Source organism: Danaus plexippus, chromosome 10, assembly GCF_018135715.1.
Source record: "Danaus plexippus chromosome 10, MEX_DaPlex, whole genome shotgun sequence".
NCBI classification, from domain to species: Eukaryota; Metazoa; Arthropoda; class Insecta; order Lepidoptera; family Nymphalidae; genus Danaus; species Danaus plexippus.
The window spans coordinates 5,456,923-5,483,044 of record NC_083543.1 but is presented as its reverse complement, the minus strand read 5'-3'; the positions used below and the strand labels follow the sequence as shown (position 1 = coordinate 5,483,044).

Here is a 26,122-nt window from a genome sequence, read left to right as displayed (position 1 = left end):
ATTGTTATTACTCCACATTGTATATAATTTGTTTGTCATTTACATTATTCACTTTATAAGAGAAATTATATTTTATTATTTATATTAGTTCTGAGGAAAGTTACGCATTTAATAATAAATATGTAACTACTTAACTAGAAATGGGTAAAGGACTCGGACAAATGCACAATTTACGTCTTTTGCGCTTCGATTCTCAAGACACAAATATTAGCAAAGCATTCAAAAGACAAGTAAGAAAATCGACTCCTCGTGTAAAAAAGAAGCTAAACTTACGACCTGATTACTTCCTTGCAAAACGTGCAAAATTTATTTCAACTAAAAGTTCGTCAGAGACATTTCTGCAAGCAAAGACAACAAATAAATGTAAAAATACCCCCTTTAAAAGACCATCTAGTGAGTATGATTATAGTCATTTTTATATTTTCAATTTTAGAGTCTGAATCGAATTAAAAAATATATACATTTTTAGTTCAATTTAAGAGGCCTGTAATCAAAAGATCAGCGAGTTTGTACGAATTAAAACAAAAGTTTTCAAATGCTAACTGTCAGGTTGCAAATAAAACTAAAGAAGCATTACGGTATATCACTTCAAAATCTTTGAGATCTAAAAGATGTAAGCCCCAATGCAATAACCAAGATGTCCGTGTTCTCTTCACAACGGAAATTGCTAAAAATCATAGAAATGACATTCAAAATGACGTCAGAAAATTGGATCGGATATATAATACAAGATCGTCCAAACTATGCAATTTCAAATCTAACCAGCATTTATACAGATGTTCTTGTCACACATCTAGAGCTGATTTGAACTATAAATGTAGCAGAAATTTCAATGAACAAACGGAATGTAACAAAGATTCACAAACAATAAAAAACAGTATCTACGAATTTTGCAAACCAAGCGATTACAATTACCCCACACTCGACCGTTATATTCAGGCCGATGTTACATGTTCAGCTCCAGATCAACCTGGTGTTGAAGGTATTTCCAGATTATCAACGAATGAAAGATGCAATTTTCATAGCAGATGCATAGGGGTTACTCCATCTTGCTTCAACATTCCCAGGAATGGGTCTGGGGACACTAACAATTTTAACGATCACATTTTGAAGCAAAAAATAAAAAACCCTAAATGTGAAAGTAAAATAACTCAAATCCAAGAAATGGGAAGGTGCCAGGAAGGTCTATTAAAATTTGAGAGAGAGTCACCAACGTTTTCAGGATGTGCCGGTGATCGCAAATCGTTACCAACGTCGATTTTAAAGGGTATTATATTTATAGTAATAGTAATACTATGGTCTCCTTGCATAATAATTGTCTGTTTTTGTTGGTTGCTGACATATCCAGTGCGACCTTTCAATCTATTTGAAAAAAACGATTTCACTACGAAAAATAGATATTGTAATGATGGTAGTCGCGGTGGCTGGGAACTTGGTCGTTTATTTCATAATATATCTCAGAGACTTCAATATACTGCCAACACTATATATTCTGTGTTTAAAAGAAATGAATCTACAAAATCAGATTGCTTAAACCCGCCTGTTGTCAAGACTACTTGCCATAAAAATTTGATATTTAAAAGTCGTCATAATTTGTGTGCTGATCCAAGAATGAAGTACTGCGTTTATTATAAACGAAATAAAGGGTGGGTTATGAAACCTTACAAGAAACGTAAAACATACACTAACAAGCATATGAAATTAGCAAATTCACCTAATTCATCATACTTTGTCATAACATCACCTCCGGAGGTTTTCACAAACAAAGAACATAATTATGAAGATCGTCCTCTAACTTTACAAGATCGTCCTATATTACAAAATCAAGAAAAATCAGACAAAGACCTTGACATAAAATATCGCAAAAATATTGCCCATGAACCTAAAACACCAGAACCTGTCGATTTCAATCATCTATCCGACGAGAAAAGTTACTTTCACCCGCCTTACCAAAAAAGATCTGTTTCGAAAAAATCTTTAAATAATATCCCATGTGATTTGTCGTATAGTAGAATTCCAAATTATAGAAGATGTAATCGGCCAAGGCGATATAAAAAAATATATCATAGGCCCATATGCCCAAGACACGGAAGGAAACAAAATGTTTTAAATTATCCTCCTTGTAAAAGTGAAAGAAACATTTTGCATCAACAATGTGGATGGATAAATGTAACAAAAAAAGATCACTGGTGTAAAAGGACCTTTAAAACTATTGCAAACTTTGTTAATAATGCTGATAGAAATGTATGGAAATATAATGTATGCAAACCTATGCCGAGACATGACATATCAAGAACAGTATCTTGTTCTAGTCTTAAAAAACGCTGCCCCTCATTTCCAATGAATTTCTCGACCTTTTGCAAATTTTATGGAAGCATTGTGATGAGCTTCATGTTTATGATTAATACTTGTATCTGGCTTCCGACTCTTTACTGTTGCTATTTCTGTTTTTCATGTTTTTTTAAAACCATTAGAAATATTTAATGAATTTAAAGTATTTAATTAAAATATTTATAAACATTATTAAAATAATTTTATAATTATTATTTGCAATTACACATCCAGTCTTATTGTTTGTTGCAGTAAATTAACTAACTAAATAATAAAAATTTTAACTTTTTGTCCTTATGAATCGTACATTAAAGAAATAATAAGTTGTGTTCGAGATCCAGTGGTTCTAGAGACATATCAATTTTCATGTTTATCTCATGGGCTTTTAACAGACTAAAAAAGTTAAAATAGTAGTAAGAGTAAAACTATTACATAATGCTGAAACCTTTTTCTTTAATTTTTTAAAAGTTTAAGTTGTCCAAATAAGTATAATTTTTTTCAATAATGCTGCACTATAAAAAAACACACGTAAAACTTAGATTACATTTTACCTCTTCAGATAATCAATTAAGATATAGGTTTTCGTTTAGGTAATCTTATGATGGAGAAAATACACTGGCACTATTTTAAATGTCAAATGTAATTTGTCGATAAATGTCAAGTTGTCAAAAATATCAGATAATCAAACAGTAAAACAGTCATCTGTATGGTGTAGTATATGATTACTAATTAAAAGATTGCGATGAGCCATAATTACATACAAATATTCTGTGCGCCTTCACGAAGTGTATATTATTTGAATTAAGTTATCAAATATTTACACGAGGAAAGACTTATTTAAAAATATGCATTCAATTGAAAAAAAGGGTAAAACAGTGGATCTAGCATCCTTAGAACCAGCAGCTAGGGTTAAGCAGTTGGCGAACTATGGGGCAATGGTAGATGTTGATCCAAACGTTCCTCCTAGAAGGTAAGCGTTATCAATTATATAGATATTTTTATAGTATTTACGCAGTGACTCAGGTTTTTTAGGGTTGCAGAACAATTGCTATTAAGTTGATTACATTCTAATAAATATTAAAAAAAAAAGTTTGAAATGAAAAACATTTCGTAGTGTTCCAAGTATGATTCATATTTTTTGCTTTAACAATAAAATTGTAGGTATTATCGATCTGGATTAGAAATGGTGAGGATGGCAAATGTGTATCTAGCTGAGGGCAGCTTAGAAAACGCTTATATATTATACATGAAGTTTATGACCCTGTTTGTAGAGAAGATTCGGAAACACCCAGAGTACAACACTGTGCCATCAGAAGTTAAAGCGGTCAATCAGAGTAAACTAAAAGAAGTTATGCCAAAGGCAGAAAAGTTAAAGCAAAAGTTGTTAGATGTCTATGCTAAAGAACACACTCTATATATTGAAAATGAGGTACACATTAATACACTAACCCCTTAAAGTTTATTTAAACATCTATAATCAACTGTGGCTTATAAAAAAATGTATTGTATGTTATATTATTTCAGGCAAAGAGAAAAATAGCGGAGGAGGCAAGAAGAAAGCAAGAGCAAGAAGATGCGAAAGTCGCTCAAAGACTTCAAGCCGATGAGAACAGACAAGATGGTCACAGCACTACACCATATTTATTACATGCGGTGAGAACAATTTGTATTGTCCTTGATAACTTTATTATTAAATAAAGGAGTTTTGGTGATAATAAACTACACTTGTTGTACCACAGAATCATAGACAATCTATATTAGTTGAACTGTCATAGACTATATATTTACATCTAGTAAAGTATTATATATATACATGGACTTAGTATGGAAAGGCAAAATTTAATAATTAGTTCAACAGTCCTATTAACTGATGTGATCATATATTAGTCATTCAACATAGAATTGCTACAATTAATTGTTTCATAAGTTTCACCTGTTTACATAAAATTAATCTTTATCAAAAAAATGTAAGTGTATTGATTAAAAAATAGAAAACATACACAGGTCTATAAAAAAAAAATGTATATATAAATTTTATGAAGCTGCTCGGTCGTTATTATGACCAAGATCAGTAATTTTGTATTTTTATTTTGCCTGTGACGATGTGAGTAATCTTATATTTGTTTGGAATATTTTTCAATGTATTGTGATCACTTAGAACCAGTAAAATACATAGTTTATACCTGAGGAGATATAAATAATAATAATATTTTAACAATAGATTAATTGATATGCTTTTTCCAAGTTATTCTAAGCACATAATTTACACTAACTTATGATGGCTTCAGGATCAATGGGCTGTGACACCAACAGCGCCTCCAGTGGATGATGTGTTGTATCCGGATGACTTTGCAGATCCTCCTCGTTCATTGCCAGGTGTTCCATCAGCTGTACCCCCCGCCATCATTCCACCGTCAAGACCTGCTGTGTTAGTATAAAAACATATATACATTATACATTATATGGTAGATGTATTATAAATGGCTCGCTTTTTTGTATGGCTATTTTACAATAAAGTTTTTACGATTGTTATATTCATGAAGTATTAAATCTCTAAGAATTAAAGAGGTAGAAAAAACCCTCAATTTGGTTCATTACGTAATAAATAACATTTCGCAGAGTCTTCCAATGTGTTATGGGTCTGCAAAATCCTATTGTGACATATCAAGTTGATTAGTTAATTCAATTCCAGTGATTCAAGTGGACTGTTGGATGCGAGGCGTCTTCGTACGGTTGTGATACCCACGGCACTGTTGCCAAGATTTTTATCACTGGCTGCCCAAAACACAGCCGCAAACAAAGAAACTTGCGGCATACTAGCTGGGAGACTGGTGAGAATATTATGACTTTTAAATGATTATTTATATATATTTTACACTTTTGATTCTATCCTATCGATATTAATCTGTTTTTGTAGTGATCTCTCCCATCACAAACATGTAACAAAACAAAAGAGAATTTTTACTAAATCCTTAAATTGTAAAATTTCTTTGCTCCAATTAAGAAATTTATAAGTATGTTCAAGTTAGAGATTTAGTATTCAAATAAAAATCTTATATTACGTTAGTCAATGAAGTGTGACCTCGAGAGCAGTATTACATCCGCAGGAACAAAATCAATTGAAGATCACGCATGTGGTGGTGCCCAAACAGACGGGAACATCAGACTCGTGTAGTACAAACAATGAGGAAGACATCTTTGAATACCAGGACAAACACAATCTCATCACCTTGGGATGGATACATGTCAGTGTGTTAATATATTTTAATTTTATTAATTAATAATGATTTTAGTGTTGCCAGCAATTTAATATATATTAACTGTATTTTTAAAGATCTTTTAATTGTTAAAAGAGTTAGCACATGTTAAGATAAATCTGACATGAATTCAAACTTTATTTTATTCAACAATGTAATTATAATCAGGATTTTTAAATAAATTATTATCAGTTATTGTCCATATTATTTATAAGATATCTGATAGGAATAGAATAAAGACAAAATCTAGACAAAATAATAATAATAAATTCTTTAATTCCAGACCCATCCGACCCAGACGGCATTTCTTTCATCTGTGGATCTTCACACACAGTGCTCCTACCAGCTCATGATGCCGGAAGCCATCGCTATTGTCTGCGCACCAAAATATCAAGAGTTGGTCCAATCAAGCTATATAACATACCTATTACTATATTCGGAGAAACTTTCAAATATATATTATATGTCTAATATTTGTTTATTTTCCCCTAGGACCGGTTACTTCGCTCTGACTCAGGACCACGGTATGTCGTTCATAGCCAAATGTCGTCAGCCTGGGTTCCATCCACATCCATCAGATCCACCGCTGTTCTACGTATGTATATGTTATGTTACTAAATAGATATTAATTATAAGAAATAATTAAAATTTTATTATAAATAAATTCTTTTGGTATAATGAGATGTAAGACTCGCGAGAAATCATCAAAATAAAACTAATGTTTACGGATTACTACGCGTTTTTTTATTATTTTAACTACATACTCCCGAAGTTTCGGTTACTTTGCAGCAACCGTGACCACGGGCAAGTTAGATTTCAGTTATCAGTCATGCACACTAAGTATGTTTTAAATCATATACATGATTATAAGCCCTTAAAATATTATATAATAATAAAACTTAGATTGTCCTATACATGTGTTGCTTTATAATACATACTATATGAAAGTTAGATTAGAAATAAGTTAATTTTGAACTCTCCAGCATGTTACAGTTAAGAACAAAATTGAAGGAACTTATGATTTATTTTAACTGTTATATTATTTACAGAGCGTAACCCACACAAAGCTTGATGAATCAGCGCCAGTTGAAATGGTAGATTTGAGAAGATGAAGGGATATTCAGAACTTAGGGGGCTTGAATTTGACAAATCTACTGACGTCACAGCTTAGATGAAGCACCTTTATTTATATTAATATATAATCTGTTTAACATAAGTTACTCTGTTATGTTTTGTCATAATAAATTATAAGGTATCAGTTGTTTTGTCATAATTTCTTTGTTTTGTCTGAACACTGCATTCTGTACTGTGATATTCGCACTAGAGCTTTTGTATGTGAAATCTACGAGTTCTTCAAGACTGACTAATGTAAAATTAAATTTGTACATTAATCAAACTGCTCTCACATTACATTTTTTATAACATCACAATAACCGTTGCACTGTTTGATGTTTCTTATAGTTTAAATATTTTAAGCTTACGCCTTGCTTTATATAACAAAATGTCAGTATTATTGTGTCTATAATATGATTGTGCTATATATTTAATGAGATAGGAATAAAAATTCATATTGATCACACAAATCACTTTCCAACGAAAATAGTACTCTGATTAAAATATGAAATAGGTCGTTTAATATGATTTAATATTATATAGTCATGTACATTAAGTGTAATTATTTATTAGAGTTATATTAAATGTTTTTCATAGTATATATTATGGACCAATAAAAATTAAAATGTATATATATATTTTTTTTATTTCATTTATTGCACGCTATGATATGTATGGCAGTGTTGCTATATAGAAGCATAGCTACTATATTGAATAAAATTACTTAATATAATTTTTATTATTACAAAATACCTAATAAATTTCTAATCTAAATGAAGCATTTATTTCATAGTACATAACATAAGCAAAACTAATGAATATTTATCATATAGTTAAATAATTTGTTCTCTAATAATAAATTGTATGGAGGAAGCCATTTTATACATGATTACTAACAACTTGTATGTTAAAACAATAAAATATATAATATCTAAATGTACATATTTTTCATATAATTGCCAATATTGCTAATTTGATATCCCTATCAATATTAACTACAGTTTTCTATTGGAAATATTTACTAAGAATAATATAAGACTAAAAGCAATTTACAGACTACTGTTTAAGGCACTCGGTGCTTTAGCCTAATACAAATATATGTTTGTATATAATTTTTATAAATATATATCTTCTTAAACTAATGATTGTATTTGTAAGCAAGGCACTTAAAAGAAACGGTTTTGTACAGTCTTTGGTGCTTATGCAATATATATCTTTTTAGTTATTTAATCTAAATTATTGATAATAATTAACAATTTGTTAGTATATATATTAGTTTAAATTGGATAGTTTCTACTGTAAAAGCCCGCGCACACAGAGAGCGGTCAGAATTTGCACGCAGCTTGTGTGCGTTGGAACTCGTGGGCGGTCATTGGTCACTAGAACGCAGATCTCTGACTGCTGTGTGCGCGGGCTCTAGAAGGTGCGTAAGTACCTCTATAAACAATAATAAACATACAATTACACAATATAGTAATTTTTCTCATACTGTTTTTTTATTATAACTATCTAAAATCATACATTAAATACAAATTAAAATTGATTTAGTCACTTTGATCAGAGACATCCTGTTTCAACATTAATTTCTAGATCTCCATACATCGAAATATTAAACACAAAAAGGGTTTAAAATAGCAATCAAACGTAGTTAATAATAATTGCTAAGACAAAAGCTAAAGGAACTTTTAAATATGTTGAAGAGGCTGAGTTTGTATATTTCTTGGCTCTCGGTGATTCTACTTTGATAGTTTTATTCATCATCCAGTAGTAAACGTCTGTTAGTCCTTGGTCCATTAATTCGGGTCCCACGGTTTTCCTTATCCGTTCGTTGTATGTATTTAACCAGTTTATCTGATGGTACATTATTAAGAAGTAATTAATACAAAAAATTTCAATGTTAATAGATAAAAGGAAAACAGTTATCTTCTGCGAAAAGTATTGTCTGATAAGTGTACTTATTGCCTCGAAACATCACAAATTTTAAAAGTTATTTGATTTTAATAAGGCTAACAGGAATTAATCATGATCTTCCATAGAGTTATTTAGATTCTTGTATGAAGTTACAAGGTGCCGAAAAGGACTTGTTCCAATGTAAATATAGGTATTTAATTCACGTAAAAGTACATGCTTAAGTGTACTATACTAAAGGGTATTGTAGATAAAAATTATTGCTATTATTGGGATGACTCTTTTCCGTCAGTGATCACCATCATTAAAAATATATTTATTAAAACTCTCATGTCATGATTTTTTTTTTAAACAGGGAAGGGAAATTAAGCGACGAATACGGTAGCAACTGAATTATCTGACACTGCATTACGATACATTTAAGTATTGATCAACACATAATAATAACACTTTGTATGATGCGAAGAATGCGAGAAATAAATTTACATAAAAAAAAATCTAACTATCTCGGAGCAAACAAATATAAAAAGTATTATACGTTAACAAACACGTATCAAATATAAGTACTGAGAATATCGTGTGAACACTTCACGATAAAATTAAGTTCTCATAATCACAGTGAGCCCTCTTTCATGACTTTATTTTTGATGAAGGATGAGAATATTTAAGTTATAGAATGGATGTCATACAAACCGTATAGCAGTTTAAAAGAAGTTAAGATGATTTTACCTCGTATTCAGTGAGTAGGTTTTTGTCAATCAGTTTAGGTTCGAAGGGCAACAGTGTAGCCTCTCGGAAGCCTAGGTATCCAGCAGTCCGCGGGACCACTTCTAAGACATTGCCCAATTTAACACCAAATTTTCCAGCGTCGTACCATGCGGGCTCTAAAATAAATATTTGCTAAGATAAGGATCGTAGGATCTATATCCCACCTTTATTATAACCGAGGAAGTTTGTATGCTCTGGATGTTTGGTATTTTTTCATTCAAATTCATTAAAATATCTATAAAGTTACGTGACATTGGTGACAGATGGCGTTAAAATAAGATATTATATTTTCTATTAATGCGTTTATCTCCCTAACCTATAAGGTAATCCACACTTCAGAAAGCTGGCAATATAATAAGTATATTAATAAACATGAATGAAGCGCGTTGTATTTTTTTTACCACTTGTGACGAAGTATCCTTCTCTGAATGGATGTAGATTGGTGTCTTGACGATAATCGATGACAACGGGATCTGGAAACAATTAAAAGTCAATTGTGATTTGTGAGATTCAAATTAATTTCCCAGATTCAGATTAGATTCAAATAAACTTTTGAGGAATGTTAGATTGAATTTAGAGTAACATTACCTTCTCGTCTGTTTAGGGCGGCGCCAACTCCGTGTCCCGTTGGCGGTATGTAGTCTTGCTTGTGATTCCACAGCGGAGCCCTAGCGAGAGGATCAGCGTGGGCGGCGGGTAATGTAGACGGAGTCTGCAGCATAGACAGCGCAGACAGGGAACGCAGCACAGTCGTGTAAGCCTTACGCTCATCACGAGTAGGGTTGCCGTAGTGTAGAGTACGGGTAACTACGGTCGTGCCCTCTGGAATATGAATTTACGTGGTGTCAAATATCGCATTTAACTTAACTATGACAATAGATTGTAGTTTATAATTATTTGGTGTTTGCGTTGTTGCGCTGTGTACAGCAGTGGTATGCTTTTACGCAAACACAGAACTATGGTTAAAACTTAGAAGCATTAGTTGTTTTAAATCTGTTTAATGCTGCCGTTTCTTTTACAATTCGGTTTAAAGTTAATTTCAACTTAGACTTTTTTTATTGAAATGGTAGACAAGTATATTAAGAAGGATCCCGATGATTCTCGACATGTCTGTTATTGTCAGCACCATTGGACTTTACTGGAAGGATTGGGAGAGTTGGTCCCCTATATTTGATTCATTTTCGATGTTTGGTGCTGAAAGGCCCAGTATATAATTGAGCCAACGCTGATGCAGTGAGTCTACACAGCTCATTTTATGGAGGAGTGGATGAATATAACTTACCGTCGTATTGTCCTCCAGACTGTATGATGAGCGTCGAATTTGTGAATATTCTTCTATTGGATGTGTTAGTGACCTTATACTCAGATTCAGCACCATTAGGTCCGAAAGACACGCGCGTCTGCATCGACAGGCCTACGTAACCAGCCTGGGTAGCCCGCGTTAGATCTACCTTCATAGCCACTGACTTCTCAGTTAAACTTGACTTCCCCTGAAAATAAGAAAATTCAATCGAAATAGATTTTTAATAACAAAAAACTCCTCAGTGTTTAAGCTTCAATTAAACTTTCTATTATCTTACTTAAAGGTTAACATACGGAGATTATTCAGTTATTTATACATAAATCTTAGCACGCTAGAATTAACAGCGGTAATTCACGAAAAACCGGAAAGTCTCCGTATGTACACTGACGCTTTAAACTTATTTAATATGGGTGCTGTACTTATAAAGAAATATTCTTTATTCTTACCATGCCCTCCATATAACTCAGTACCGTGCTCATAGCTACAGCGTCGCGTAAATGCGCTTTGCGCATACCTTTTATCTCCGCTTGGTTTTTCTGCGCCTTAAGATATATAATTGGCGATAATTGGGATACTCGCTTAGTTTGTTGCACGCTTTGCAAGATGGCCGCTGACGCACCTCGTTGGAATGTCCCAGCGGTTGGAACAAGAATTTTTGATTCAGTAGCTCGTCTCAGATCCGAGTATATAGTTTTATATTCGTTTACTCTGCAAACATAACGTTAGGTTAATTATTTTATAAGCCATTAAGCGATATTCAAATCCATGTATCTTTACCTCGTGCAGTTGTTAGAGTTGGCGTAACAATTGTATACGCCGAGCGCCTCTCGGACTGGTAAAGATAATTTGCCGGCCGGTGCATAAACTCTGACATCTTTAGAGCCAATAACGACGAACGCTTTCAGTAGAGGAGCATACGGAAGGTCTTTGCCGCGTATGTTAAGGAGCCAAGCCACTTCGTCTAAGGCAGTGACAACCATCGCGTCTGAACCCAGAGGTCGTAATTCGTTCCTAACAGCCTGCACTTTTTCACGCCAAGAAACACCTGTGTTATGTATAATTATTGCAGTGTTGCAGTTTCTTTGTACATAAGGTTGTGTTTTAATTTATTATATTATTATATTTTTATCAGGTTCAGGATGAGATATCGAAATGAGAATAATTACCAAAGTGCTGGGACGACACGATCTAGTGTTAATGAAAATTGAAATAAATCCTTGTGACCACATGGTCAAGAGCGTGGCTATTGATGATTTATTTAGTATACTTTCTCATCATTATTTTCCTGTTTCGTGGAAAGGACTTCCCTTTATTTATTTTAGCATTTCATCATAAAAATTTGTTTGAATCGTTACTTATGATATGTCTATAACCTTTGAAAATACCGATGATTGTTGCTACAGACGTTATAAATTTTGATTTACTTTAACATGTTCATATCTAAATGTAAAATTAATATATATACATATGTATTATATATAATTTTATATTTTTGTAAGATTTCAGTGTAATACAGTGTTATCGACCTTTTTCATGACAAAACTAGCTATTATAATTTTTTTATAGCCCGTCCCTTCTGTTATTTTTCATGTCTTTTATTTTTTGATTAGTTTTATTAATTTTCTTACGTGAAACTTACGTGAGCCTTTGTAATGTCGTACCTACTTTGTTTTCTTTTTCTCTATCTCTCCGTCATTTAGAGACGTCGATACCCCCAAAAGTGCCATTCAACCCAGGGACAACGACAGAGACTTTGAAAAGAGATGGTCTAAGTAATATTAGATAAACAATATCAAAACCTGTATAATCTATATTGTGTAAATTGGCGACAATCCTGGAGAATTCCGGTCGTCTCTTCGCAGGATCAATTTCGGTATCCCAGAGTTGGTCCACGAGGGTCGGTACGTGGACCAACTGCAGCCCTTCTTGTGAGAGGCTCGCCGTTAATAAATGCCATTCAGCCGCTGAGATCAACCTTGCATCACCACCCACACGACCGTTCCTCCCTGGATGCTCCTGCTTCAAAGGAAACTGTTTTATTGCTATCAAAATAATAAACTTCTTATAATGAATAGTGAGCAAACAGTGAGTTTCAATGGTAAATCTAAATCACGTAAAGGTTTTTCATTAATTATTTCTTGAAACTGGTGCTTAACGTACGAATACTATTTAATATAACGTACGCTAATCCATTCGGCGATGGAGGGTTGGCTGGGATCGTTCTCATCCAGCACGAGCCAGGCGCAGGATAGTGAATCACGAGCTCGTCTGACTTCTCCCGAGGGTACCCAGATAGCTGCACCGCCGTCAGCCAATACAGCCGCTGTTCCAGAACCTTCCCAACCGCTGATGTATTCCAGACGACGTTCCTCCGGAGCAGGTTCTTCACTCTAAGTTAAACACAATTAATATTGGAGACTGATAAATAAAATTTTAAGAGAAAGATATCATCCGTATTTCTTATCTTATGAAGAGTATTTAAGTTGAAAATTATAATAACGAGAAAGGTGATCGTAATTTGCTTTTAAAGAATTCTTAATTCATTTAAATTGACAACACTAAGAAGCTCTAAGGTAATAAGTATGTTCTGTCAGCATCCGGAATAAAATTAAATAAAATAGTTTTGATCATACAACAAAATAATAAAGAATGTTCATTAATTGTTTTATTCTGCTTTTTTAAGGTAAAGGTTAAGTTATTCTTTGTTTTTGTTTATATGGAACATATATGATGTTAGTTTTGGTATGTATGCATTGTGTGTTTATAAAATTATGCGAATTATTAATATAATTTTTAATTCACCCGTGTTTTTAAAGTTGTATCCAAAACTGTTGTATTCTACATGGCTATTTCTCTAAGCTATAAGCTAGTTAAAGTGAAATGTTTGTTGTGCATAGAACCAACGTTATCTTGCTCGTCAGCTTGTAGGTCTCGATTTGATTGTGTTCAGTACAATAAAAGTATTTTAAATACATAAACATAATTCCACATAGTTTTAAATTAAATACTCGTCTCTTCAAAAACGTCAAACGTCATAAAACCGTGACCTTTTATTTCATGGTTGTGGTTAAGATTCAAACATATTTGACGTACCAGGTGCTCGTCGCTGAAGAACACTAGGAACGCGTCGTAGAATGCATTCAACTGAGTAATATTTTTCATCGCGATCCGCAGTCTGCTCAGTGGAGTGTTGGGGTTGGCGGCTTCCGAACATATCTGAGGGGGCTGAGGCACCGTGGGCAGCTCCTGGCTGATGAGTAGGGTCGCTGGCGTTGGAGAGGATGGAGTGCTCGGAATGGTCGTCGTTGGCGTCACACGTGCTGACAAACATTCTGTAACATAAAAAATATATAAGTATACTTATATATTATGATAGTATATATAGTTGATACGTGTAGATGTTGAAAAGTTTTGAAACAAATATGTTTATTAGTAATAATAATTTGATGTCGAAAAACTATTAAATAGTTTGATTTGAGCTAGTGAATATTCACTTATTAAAAATAAATATAGTAAAAATCGTTTGGGAAATCAAAATTACTTTATTTATAATTTTAAATACAACCATAATCATAAAAGTAAAAGTAAAAAATACACCACCGTAAAACCCTCACATCCCTTCGCATACATAAATTTATAAAAGGAGAAAGCGGCTAGCGACAACGTCAGTACTGGCGCGGGAACGTACCAGGAACACAGAACTCGTGAGGGGTCTAGCGAAGACGAAAGCATTCGAAAGCTCGTTTGTTAGAAGAGGAGCCTGTAGGGCGCATGCGTGGCCTCTCGCTCTCACCCGCTCCCTTTAACACTGGTACTGTCCGAACCCGGTCTGGGCGGCGCTTTGAAATCATTCGGAAAGAGGAAGATGTGTAAATAACTGACATATCGGTCAGGAAGGAGCGAGAAAGCTTCAGAAATATTAATAAAATGATAATGAAAACTATAAACAATAATTTAAAAAGTATTTACTTTTTTTTTCATTAATTAGTAATATGAAACGACAAACTAACATGGATAAAAAATAACTAGCGTTAAGCACTTTAGTTATAAATAAAGTCCCGAAAGTCCATAGGTTGGTTAAGGGGATGTATTTGGGAGGTACCCGAGGGATGGATTCTATTGGAATGACGTCAACAATTATCAGGATCTCAGAAGTTTAAAAGAGATCGCGTTTTGGCTCAATAGTTTAATAAAAAAAGTATTTTATTATATAAAAATATTTTTATGTAATAATAAATAATGTTGACGTTATATTTATAAATATTATAAACATCTTGTATGCTTTTATGTTAAAATGAATTTTATTTCTATTTTAAAGAAAATATTTATAAAAAAGTTGTTTATCAGATTATTTAAGACATCCGGTTATTTTTTTAGTAAATGTACATATTACATAGTAACATTAAAAAAAAAAACAAATAACCATCTTTTAATACATCCAAGAACAAATTTTATCCCTTGGGATGGAAAACTTCAACGTCTCCCAAAGGGACAAAATATCCTGCGATATACTAGGGCGGCAAATCATTATAAGAGGTTGCTCGTGCCGCTTCGTCCTGCGAAAGGACAAGGCGCTCAAGGATAACGAGCCAACGACCGCGGTGCATACGTTCACTTCGTATGCAACTAACTTATATTTATTGGTTTGTTATTATTACGTTCAATACACGCACCTTTTTTTTCTGAACCTATACGAAGGAGTGAGACGGAACGGTTTGACAATAAAATAATGCGTGTGCGTGAAAACAATCGTTTGCTCCCTTTTAATACCAGGGAGATATAGGTGGACAGGAGATTAGGTTTCCGAGCAGGACACATGCAACATTATATTATTTCGATAGCTAGCTCTGGGCTTTCATAAAGTTTAAGATTATATTTACTTTACTTTCCATTCGTGTTTAAATTATAAAACGAAAGTGGCCAAATATGTTTTCTAAAAATTAAATTAATTTAAAAATTTGTTTTAAAAATAAACAAATTTTCTTAATCGCATTCAATTAAGGATTAATATTATTTTAAAATTAATTATTTAGTGATTTGTTACATAATAATTAAAGTAGCCTTATTTATTTAATTAAAGATTTATTTTTATATATTTCTTTCTTTATTTATAACGTCAAATATGGTAGGGTAGGGATTGCGTCATATGACGTCATTTTTAACCAGGACTTCATAGGCAGCCAGGAGTAGAGACGAATTGTATAAAGAAGGTCTAGGCGGTGACTATAAGTGAATATTTTATTATAAGGAATATAAGATGATAGCACTTAGATAAATAAATTAGACTTATAATTAGTATTAGAATAATTAATTTTAAATAGGCATTTGCAGGTTTTTACCATTGATACACTTAATTTAGACTTAAAACTATGTGACCACGGTAACGGATAAATAATAATAACCTAACTCTGTGACTCTTGTTTTAGAATACGAGTTACTAGGGTAACTGAAGCAGCAGAAAGTATCCAAGTAGAACGTTTAGTAATAGGTTCCTATTGCATGCGAGAAGGTATATAAATGAAACATTGTAACAACGTCTACGGTTTATGTATTCCTGGTACCTTTACTTATTCCAACTTGCCTAAAGATACATTCAAATAGGAGGGAACTAACTAACTAACTGCGTTTTAGTTTGGTTTTGAAAAACATAATATTTTTACTTACTTATTTTATTACTGATTTCCTAATAAATCAAAACATATTTATTTATTACTTCAAATATGTAGAGTTTCTTTATTAAGATTTAAGTTCTGAGATATGTATAATTAGTAGAGGACTACAGTTAGTGCGCGCAACAGAGGCCATAGCCCTTATATAAATATAAATATTGGAATAAAGTTTTTGAACTTTTAAGATACAATACTATTAAAAAAATAAAAGGTAGAGGTGAAAATAGAGCTCATGTTTTTTTACAATTATGAATGAAATTTATTCCTTTCAAACAAGTACCAAGTTGCAGTGCTTTTCCTAGAGTAACGTAGACCGGTTTAAGTTGGAACACTGCAACACGCAAGTGTGGTGCGCGGTGTGAGACAAAAATATAATAATTGAATGCATGTTGTGAGAGGAAATGAGACAGATATAATCAGTTGCATTCTTCTATCGCGTGTCTTGCATTATTTGCTTTCAAGGAAAAGTGGAATGAGGGCTTTATCTCTCGGGACCGCTGATGTCTTGGTAGCACAGTCAGCTTTGACGCATGTCACTGCGTTTATGGTCGTGTTTAAAGTAAACACGACCTAGTTAGTTTATTTACTTAACCGATTAAACATTATTTATATTTATTTCTTATAATTTTTATGATATCTATCTGTAAGCACAGTTTTACTTTTTGAATCTGTTGATGAGTGACAAGGATGAAATTCAAAAATGCTTCATTAGACTGTATTATTTTTTAGTTCAGATGTAAACATTAATTGAATTTGTTTTGCTAGTCAGGCAGACTAATCAAACAACACACACGTCTGTGTTGGCTGCCACGTGTCAGAAGGGTTGAACATGTGGGCTACATGTACCAGGGGAGCATCGCCTCGCTGGAGGTCGAATGTCACACATGACCCGCCCGAGTATGATCCCCACACTCGTAGGGTGTTGTTATATATGTATGTGTGTGTTATCCTTCCACAACACTGTATGTAACTGTAGTTGTATTTTCGCACACTAAAAAGGTCAATAAACTAAAATAGTTGAAGTAAGTTCCAAAAATTTACTTTTTAATAAAAGTTTCAATACGAACAATTCATACCAGAATCGTGGATAGTAATATTAGTAGGCTCAGTTCGGTTTCGCAACAATACATATCGCCAAGTATAAATCATTTATAATATACAAGCGACCTGCCCGGCTTCGCACGGGTGCAATGCTGGTACTAAATACACTACAGAAAAACTGTTGTAAAGGTTGTATATAAAAACATAGCGGCCCGCTCCCGTTTCGCACGGGTATAACGTTTATATCATATACTGTATAGGACCGTATAGAATATAGATCCATATTAAAACAACAATGTATTAAGGTATTTATTTGGATAAGGATTATTGCTATTTTGGTTAAAATCGACTCGAAAATTAACAATTATTTGTCGTAAAAAGTAAATGACAAATAAATTTTACTATGGGATAGACATACCATCGCGGAGTGTTCTGTAGACCTTTTCAATGTGTACAACACTTAGTACATTATTTTGATCAATCTCAACTTCAAAAATAACAGTAATTCTCTACCATATAATATCTATCATTACACATATAAACCTTACTCTTTAATCATTCTATCTATAAAAACAAAAGCATCCAAATCCGCTGCGTAGTTTTAAAGATGTTAGCATGCCTAGAAATATTGGGACAGAGAAAGAGAAAGTGACTTTGTCTTATACGATGCAGTGACACATAAATACATATATAAACATAGATAATTTAAAATCTTTAAGATGGTACAAAATGGAACCTAAAAAAACATAGATATTGTTCCATTGATATGAGAAACTATTGTCAATTGACTAATGTACTCTGATAAATTTCAGCTCTGTAGCTGTCTGATTAGTTTCTGCGTTTCTGGGAACAAATAAACAGATACATACATTGAAATTAAAATGATAGTTTTAATACCCTCCATTCAAGTTTGATTTAATAATTACAATTAAAGAGTTATAAGGCAGATAGACTATGAACTATTTATAGTATATGTATATACATACATATTTATGTAATATAAAAATTAATTCCACAATAATCGTTCAATAACTTGAAGTCCAGTTGCGTCCACTCTACTCGTAAATCTTATATTATAAATGATATAAGAAATGACAAGTTATTGCATTCAACACAAAAACTTTTTTGTTAAAAGACCTTTCTTGCTAACTATTGCTTGCATTCCGTCAGCCGAGTAGCCGCAGCTGTTAAATTCATACTTCTGTAACATTTCTTCTTTCTTTATGTAATCCTAGTAGAACAATACGGAATCGGGCCATTTTGTACTTCTTTTTTCTTACATTCGTTTATTTTTTTTTGTAACGAAGGGACTGCATCGGATGGAACAAAACCAACCTAGGGATCCCTTTCTCAGAACCATATCCACCCAAATCATGTAGTCCTGGTACACAAAGTCATTGGGAGTGACATGTCTATTATTTCTCGCTTAAGAAATTCCCTTAGCGGGTCCGTCCTTTATTTATTTGTTCGTTATTTAATTACTAATAATTTGCATCCCGCCCGTCTCTTTGTCTTTCTTTCATCGGGGGAGAAAACAAATATTTAATAATAATAGAGTCTCTCACTTAGGTTCCAAATAAATTATTATTTTATTGACAGAGCCCTTTTAAATTATTTATAATAAAACACAGAATACCAGGAACGCAAAGATTACGAGGAGTTCGAAAAGGGCCTCGTAAGGGCCGGTCGCAGCTACTTCAAGGTTCGTACGCACGAGGCGTGGTCTCACCGACCAATGGGGAGAGACCAACTTACGCAAGATACGCATCAAGGTCCCGTGCCCTAAGGAATGTACGGCTGTGGGTGTAAGCTGTCTGTTGTGTATGTGGGCGCGGGTGTTTGTGTCTGTGTGGGTGTGTTAAGAAACATTCGTATGGAACAGAAAATGATTTTCAAAGATATTTTATGGTTATTTTTCTCTTTACAGTTTAGTTCTCCATAAATGTTTTAACCATGCCATGTATATCTTCCTGCCTTATTTTTAAAACTGAATAACTTACCCTGTTTATATTCCAGATACACTCTAAGTATATCCTCTCTTTAAGTTTTAAATCTAAATATCCTATACACTGTATAATTAAAATTTTCAAGTATAAAAAAATATATAAAGTTACGTTTAAGTTAAACTGATGAGCCTGGAATTAACATAAAATATGAATGATTATTGTATGCTTATAACGTTATAGTTAAAACATTAAGGACTTTAAGTATAATAATTTTTTTTTCAGTATTTTCTTATTAAAATTCAAATTATAACAAACTTTCTGAAGAGATAATACGCGTACGCACGAACACACAACTACACCCCTGTAAGTCATAATCGAGTATATGACTACTTATAAAGTTATATTAATGTTTCGAAGGGCTCACGTCTGACAGGTGTCAGCAGTTCTTGGTAGACACGTGTTACTGCTGTCCGTTCATGCTCTCCTGGTATCAACGTCGATACAGTCGTAGCGGATCCGCCTCGTTTGTGGGAGAACAAAAAATTATTATTTTATTTAAATTTAACACGATATCCATCCGGTTATTAAAAATAGACATTGTTTAGTCAATTTTGTTATTTATTTGGGTTTTTGGAAATATTACCCAAAACAGATAAAAAAAAAACTGAAAACATTTATTTAGTCCTCAAAATTCGCAAGCCATAATATGTCCTATTTAATATAAGGTAGGGTTGTTTCTGGAATGACCTTTTTAGTATCGATAGTCAGCCCTATTTCGGTTATTGGAAATGTATCGGCGATCACTGATAATGTCGAACCAGTCGGAAAATACTAAGGCTGCAGAGACGATGAGAAGGTTAACTTAACAGAAATCAATACTTTATAATACGTGTCCGAAGCATAGGGCAGGATGTATCGGTTGAAAACAGGTGAATGAAACGATACTGAGGCTCTGCGGGGAGTGACTCGATGCCGAATCTACGAACTATAGTGAAGAAATTTATTCAGCTAAACAGTTACTAAATTAGACTTAACATAAATTTGTTAATAATTAATTACTAATATTAATTGGAATATTATAAAACGTAGCTTTGAAAAGAATAACTAGTTATATTTAATTCTTAATAAAAGCAGCTTTGTAAATTTCTTCCATTTTAATTATTGAAGGACGATCGATATCCGTTCTAAATATGAAAAAAAAAAGAATAATGATATGCGTAATTAGATCGACGAAGTATCAGGGTAGCATATTCTCATAGCGTTGTTTGTGAGGGCTAACGTGAAAGGGACTGACTGAACGTTTCTTTCTTCGTTATTTCCCTTCGTTTGGCGAGACGGCAAGTATGCGTGACTTGCGCACATTTCTCTTCCTGAAAGCTTAGCATCTATCCTGATCAGGACTTCATAGGTTGTGAGGTGGTTCTTAGTTACGAAGACGGCAAATTAACCATCTGCGTTCATTGGTGGAGGGGAGGTTTAAAATCATCACCTGTCAAACATCAAAATATTTTTAAGCTTCCCTTGTTTAATCTCTAAGAGTTTAAAAATAATGTCTGGTTTCAGAGGAAAGGGTTAAACTTTGTTGAATTCGTTCGACCAGGGCAGCATAGCGTAGTAGCAGTGTTCGGAGAATTCGTTCGACACATTCTTTGTCTTGGAAAACGGTCTCTATGTTACGGGAAACAAAGTTATAAAGGAAGGTGGAAAGAATGGATCTCAAATATTCCGGTGATTTTCAAGAATTTATTATTTTATTGCTTTTTGATTTTTTTTCCATATATCAAATATTTTATTAAATTCCTTTAATAGGTTTATCAGACTGTGTGTCGTTAATATTATTTCTTCGTATCCTTTGAATGTCTGTTTGAGCGCCAGGCTGTTTTGGTTTTGTCTGGTTGGTTGCCAAGTGGCCAGCCGGCCGGGCCGGGGCAGGCGGCCACAGCACCAGGCGTACAGACTCCAGCGGCGGTGAAAGAACTGTGCCCGCAGAGAGCTGTTTCTGTACGCATGTTGACTGTCTTGTGATCTTTTGTCGTTTGTTGGTGTTGTAGGATGTTGACTGTTGCATACACTCTGTCGTGTGTTGTGTATTATGTGTCTTGTGTCGTATATCGCTGTGTCGTGTGTTGTATTCTGTCATGTATAATGTGTTAGTTGTGTGCTTCTCGTATGTCGTGTGTTTTGTGCACTGTGTCGAGTGACCCTTATCGCAGATATCCAATAAAACTGCATTCGAATCGGAGTGTACATTTGTACTGGCTCTTTTCTACGACTTGGCCGGATAGTAATCTTTGAGATAAGCGTCATTATTTTTATGAGGTTTCATATAACTTTTTGGAGATCAACCATCAGATCCTGACTTGGTAACAATTGAACCATCTCAGGACATACCGAGTCATATAACAATTGTTCTCGCAAATTGTTTTCACCCTACCGAAATAATTTATTGTAATATAAGCTGTATGTTTCCCCATAAATAAATAAATAAATAAAAAATATTTTTTAAAAATCCATCTTTAATTTAAGAATCAATACCCTAACAAACATTTAGTTGAATCGAGACCCACCTCCTTTTTGAATTCATTTAAAAAAACGTCCTAAGTTACTCCTTGTGACATTAAATACCTGTGAGTTAATACCCAGTTAAAATCGGTTGAGCCGTTATAGCGATTAGTCGGAACAAATTGAGAGGTAAAGAACCAAAATGTAAACATATATATATATATATATATATATATATATGTTTACACATCCACATGCGTTTAGTGACAAACTGTTCGTTTGAAGTTACAAACAGACACTTCAATTTCAGTTGTAGTATGTACATGCAGTTATTTAGTTATTTCTTTTTGACGTAATTTATATATTTTTTAAATGTTATAAAACTCAGAGTAGTTTAAACATTTTTACTATTCATATTGAAATATCTTGCATCTGTTAAATAAGATTAAAAGCAGGTTTGATTGTTAAAAACCAGTACGTGATAAATCTGTCCTTTTGATATAATAATAAAAATATATATATATTATTAACTTTAATATACAAATTTATTTGAATGTATGTATAATAAAAATGAATTTATTTTTACATTTCTTTACAACTAGTAGATAGTGGACGAGCAATAAACAAGAGATCATTAGTCACTGGACACGCAACGGAAATGACGTGACCTCCTTGCCAGTTATTGCAGATACGACAGACTGGTTTCATTGTAAGGGCTTAGAAAAAAACAATAAAATTATATTAGTTCATTGTGGAAATTATAAATCTCACTTTAAATCTTTTATTCAGATGTTATATAGAAATATAAGGCTGTAAATTAACTTTAATATCGATAGTCTATGTCTCTATCGTAAGTAATAAAACTTGGTTGATAGAAGTTTTTATAAAATAGTACGTCCCGTGAATGTTGCGGGGTAAACGGGTTACTGGGGCGTCCGGGGAGAGGCGCTGGGGGAGGCAGGGGAAGGGGTGTGGAGGGACCTTTATAAATGGAGCCCTCACGAGCTATGCTTCCCTGGTAGACATTTATTTTTATGGGTACGGATAAATGTCAGGGGAGTGCCGGGGAGACGCCTTATGGCGTTATGACTTTCAGCTTTAACGTCCCCATCAAACCGTAAAAAAAAAACTCCTAATAGTCAAAGGGCTGGGCGATGACCATGAAAATACTGGCGATGTTTTATGGTATTATTTATATTATTATAATTAAATGGAAATTCTTTATTAACCCATTAAATATAATAATATGACGAATTTCTCATAACCACGTTCGTAAATTATAAAATAACTCATTAATGTCAATGTGAATAAAAAAATACTCGTATGATAAAAGAAGTCTCAACCAAAAATATATTTTACTGTGGTGAACCAAATGCTTATTAAGTGTACTATTTCTCTAGTCGACGGTATATCCTTATATTTTCTGTGCTCCTGGTAAACAGGGAATATCAGCGCCCCATATTTCTCACGCTCGCACCCATTGAGCCCTCAGGAGCTGATCCCGTCTCTCTCTATTCCCTTGGAAACACCACTCACTCATTAAGGCTGCAAGCTGAGAACATCAACGGTCTGACGATGTTTTTATATAAAGAAAACTCGTGATAGATAGAGTTGCATCCATGTAATATTTATCTAAATTATCATCTAAGTAGGTAATATTTTTTATCTAAAGAAGTTACTTTTAATTTGAAAAAAAAATATAAATGTCATTCGGGTACTAAAATCAGACAAATTTTGTACTTATGACATTTAAGGGACAATCTAACTAACATTTAATTAAAAATCGAAGACATGTAAACAATTTGCGGAGTAAACAAACGGTGACCTATGTAGATACATTATTATATTAATTTGTTCGACATTCCGCCATTTATGAAATCGTGTAGCTTGGCATGTTGACATTTTGCACCAGTATGTGCGCGTGTGAATAAAAAAAGTATAGTAGAATATATTTATGTATTAATTTATTTTTAATTTGAAATGCTTCGATATAAAAAAGAGCTTGTCCACTATAATTTTTCACATAAAAACAATTAAACTATTCAAAGGTATATTTTTTTGCAAATACTTTTAAAAACGTTGAAACGGACTATATATTTTTATTTTATTTATTACACTATAAAGTACAGTATAATTATAAAACGCTTAAATAAAAATCAAATAATATCTGTCAAGACTTTAACAAATGAAAGTAAATATACAAAGTCGTATTTTATAAACTTACTATTGGTTTAACACTATCGGCTGTGAGATCGTCATCGGTTCGTAAATATCATACTGTATAACATAAGTTTCTAATAAATTATGAGTTATATAATTAATATGAACGTAAGAAATCTTATATTGACACAAATACTTTTGTTGATAAAACAATGAATTTTTTATTCATTAATACCAATTAAACACTCTGTTACTTTCCGATGAACTTCTGTTGTTGTTTTAGAATAATTTAAAGGCAGTTATAAAAAAAATAGTTTACTTTTCATGACTAAGGTAATTCCGATCTCTATGTTACGTTTATCAAATACAAAAAACGATTTCATTGACCACTTTAAACTTTTATTGGTAAAATTTATATTTTAGTTGTATTTAATAAAAAAGTATAAAAATTAAATAAAATAAAAAAATAAATAAATATTAAGATTAATAACAATTAACTAATAACGTCAATGTTTCATGCAATTATATAAATAAATAAATTGTCGATTATAAATCTTATTCACTATTTCATTATTTACCATTACATTAATATTTATAAAATGACTTTATGCGAAGATTGCTTGATAATGTGAATGTCAAAAAAAATTATACCTAATTTTATTCTATGAATTTTATTAATAGTACGTATTATTATATTATAAATTAATATAATTTTAATTTATATTAACATTATATATTTTCTTATTAAATGTATTTTTTGTTCTATCAACACCGTGAGTAATGTCATTGAAGTGATATAAAGCAAATATTTTATCCTGGAGACTATACTCTAAGGACTAAAGTATTATTTTTTTGATATTCAGGATAAAATAAAATAAATATATGCGTCACCTGGATTCTTTTTTTTTGTAAATCATTTTACGGCTCTGGTAGTGTCGTCTAGATACAAACGGTTAATGTTGCCAAGTTACAAAACAATATAATATCCCTCGTTTTTAAATCGTTACAGATCTTACCAATTATTTGATAGACTAACTGAAGTTTTATAATGCTATTTTTATTTTTATTATTAAGTTTAGGTGAAATGAAACTTGATGAAGTATATTATTGTTACTTCTAAATCGCAAATATGAATTCGAAGCATTTCATTTATTTTACCTCGATAATTGAAAATGTTTTGAAGCGCTATACCTATTTACTATTTTTCTATTGAAATTATTTTGACATTTACAATTCATCAATAATAAAGTTACCGGCCAGTTAGTTTCATGAGTTTAAAAATAAATATAAAAGCTTTCGTATTTTAAATAAATCTAAAGTTTTACAAAGAGTCAATCTTTTTTTATTAATATGTTTAAGTACTCTTAAGCAATGAACTTACCTGACAATGTGGTTGTTATCACGACGAGCACCAGCAGCTTCATCACTTTGAACGACAGGTACGTTGTTTTGATAAAATTAACGCGACACAAACATTTACGATTGCAATATTTAGAGATAAATTACTTGACTTTGACCTTAGTATGATTAAATTTAAAGTTTCTCGAAAGTAACTTTCAGATTGGAATCAGTATAAAATAAATATGATATATTAAAAATTAAAAAAAGTTTCTGTTAAGCGCATCGTCCCAAAGTGAACTCTGTTACAAATAACTTTGATGAATGTGTATGAGTCGGCGAAAATCTACAGTCGTCTGATATGCGTTCGTCAGTTTGTTAGCCGTTCAACTATTCAGTGGTATGAAAGAGGCACGACTTTCAGCGCAACTCAACCCCACCCTTGATGGTGGGAATGGGGACAGGGAGCAGCCTAGCCCCATAAAGAAAATTGTCTTGACTCCGCTAATTGAAACAATATTTGTTCTTGCCGGTGAAAATTAAGTTTGTGTCAGGTGACGTGATTTACGTTTAAAAAACACGTTTCAGGAGGTCTTTGTGCGGAAGTTTTGATTGAAACCGGCTTAATAAAACTTTGACATAACAATTTAAGTATTGTCTTTAGTTTAAGCGAGGTAAACTAATTAGTAACGAATTGTTGTTGAACTCTATTTGATAGTTTGATAGAGATGGGTTAATTTTTAAGGTTTATAAGTTAATGTTTTTTAAAGTGATAATTATATTGAA

General features: G+C 32.6%; 3 protein-coding genes across 4 annotated transcripts; 2 read left to right on the top strand and 1 right to left on the bottom strand.

Annotated features, from left to right (window-relative positions):
- The first annotated feature begins 27 nt into the window (after positions 1-27).
- LOC116766844 (uncharacterized) lies at positions 28-2,507 on the top strand. Its single transcript, XM_032656970.2, has 2 exons — positions 28-393; positions 470-2,507. Exons 1-2 carry the CDS (start codon positions 141-143, stop codon positions 2,482-2,484), a joined length of 2,268 nt encoding a protein of 755 aa, XP_032512861.2. The 5' UTR covers positions 28-140; the 3' UTR covers positions 2,485-2,507.
- A 491-nt stretch (positions 2,508-2,998) lies between these two features.
- Positions 2,999-6,846, top strand: LOC116767025 (STAM-binding protein-like A). Its single transcript, XM_061521649.1, has 9 exons — positions 2,999-3,301; positions 3,493-3,760; positions 3,856-3,984; positions 4,620-4,759; positions 5,024-5,162; positions 5,439-5,576; positions 5,872-5,984; positions 6,081-6,183; positions 6,638-6,846. Exons 1-9 carry the CDS (start codon positions 3,177-3,179, stop codon positions 6,698-6,700), a joined length of 1,218 nt encoding a protein of 405 aa, XP_061377633.1. The 5' UTR covers positions 2,999-3,176; the 3' UTR covers positions 6,701-6,846.
- Positions 6,847-8,011: 1,165 nt separating this feature from the next.
- On the bottom strand, positions 8,012-25,496 carry LOC116766971 (xaa-Pro aminopeptidase 1). 2 transcript variants are annotated; one of them, XM_061521647.1, is made up of 11 exons: positions 25,380-25,496; positions 13,774-14,012; positions 12,864-13,070; positions 12,480-12,699; positions 11,458-11,725; positions 11,127-11,388; positions 10,660-10,867; positions 9,966-10,199; positions 9,779-9,850; positions 9,339-9,493; positions 8,012-8,552 (listed from the first exon to the last, which is right to left on the bottom strand). In XM_061521647.1, the coding sequence occupies exons 1-11, from the start codon at positions 25,420-25,422 to the stop codon at positions 8,340-8,342; spliced, it is 2,121 nt and encodes a 706-aa protein (XP_061377631.1). In that variant the 5' UTR covers positions 25,423-25,496; the 3' UTR covers positions 8,012-8,339. The 2 variants fall into 2 exon arrangements, with proteins under 2 accessions (XP_061377631.1, XP_061377632.1); XM_061521648.1 differs by having other exon boundaries at positions 12,480-12,696.
- Between the last annotated feature and the right edge of the window lie 626 nt (positions 25,497-26,122).

Excerpts from the sequence above, each read along its gene's own strand:
- LOC116766844 (XM_032656970.2), top strand. The coding sequence starts at position 141 with ATGGGTAAAGGACTCGGACAAATGCACAATTTACGTCTTTTGCGCTTC. Across the intron at positions 394-469 it reads CCCCTTTAAAAGACCATCTA|TTCAATTTAAGAGGCCTGTA; the intron begins GTGAGTATGATT and ends ATACATTTTTAG.
- LOC116767025 (XM_061521649.1), top strand. The coding sequence starts at position 3,177 with ATGCATTCAATTGAAAAAAAGGGTAAAACAGTGGATCTAGCATCCTTA. Across the intron at positions 3,985-4,619 it reads CACCATATTTATTACATGCG|GATCAATGGGCTGTGACACC; the intron begins GTGAGAACAATT and ends TGATGGCTTCAG. Across the intron at positions 4,760-5,023 it reads CCACCGTCAAGACCTGCTGT|TGATTCAAGTGGACTGTTGG; the intron begins GTTAGTATAAAA and ends ATTCAATTCCAG.
- LOC116766971 (XM_061521647.1), bottom strand. The coding sequence starts at position 25,422 with ATGAAGCTGCTGGTGCTCGTCGTGATAACAACCACATTGTCAG. Across the intron at positions 10,868-11,126 it reads TGAGTTATATGGAGGGCATG|GGGAAGTCAAGTTTAACTGA; the intron begins GTAAGAATAAAG and ends TCTTATTTTCAG. Across the intron at positions 9,494-9,778 it reads AGGATACTTCGTCACAAGTG|AGCCCGCATGGTACGACGCT; the intron begins GTAAAAAAAATA and ends TATTTATTTTAG.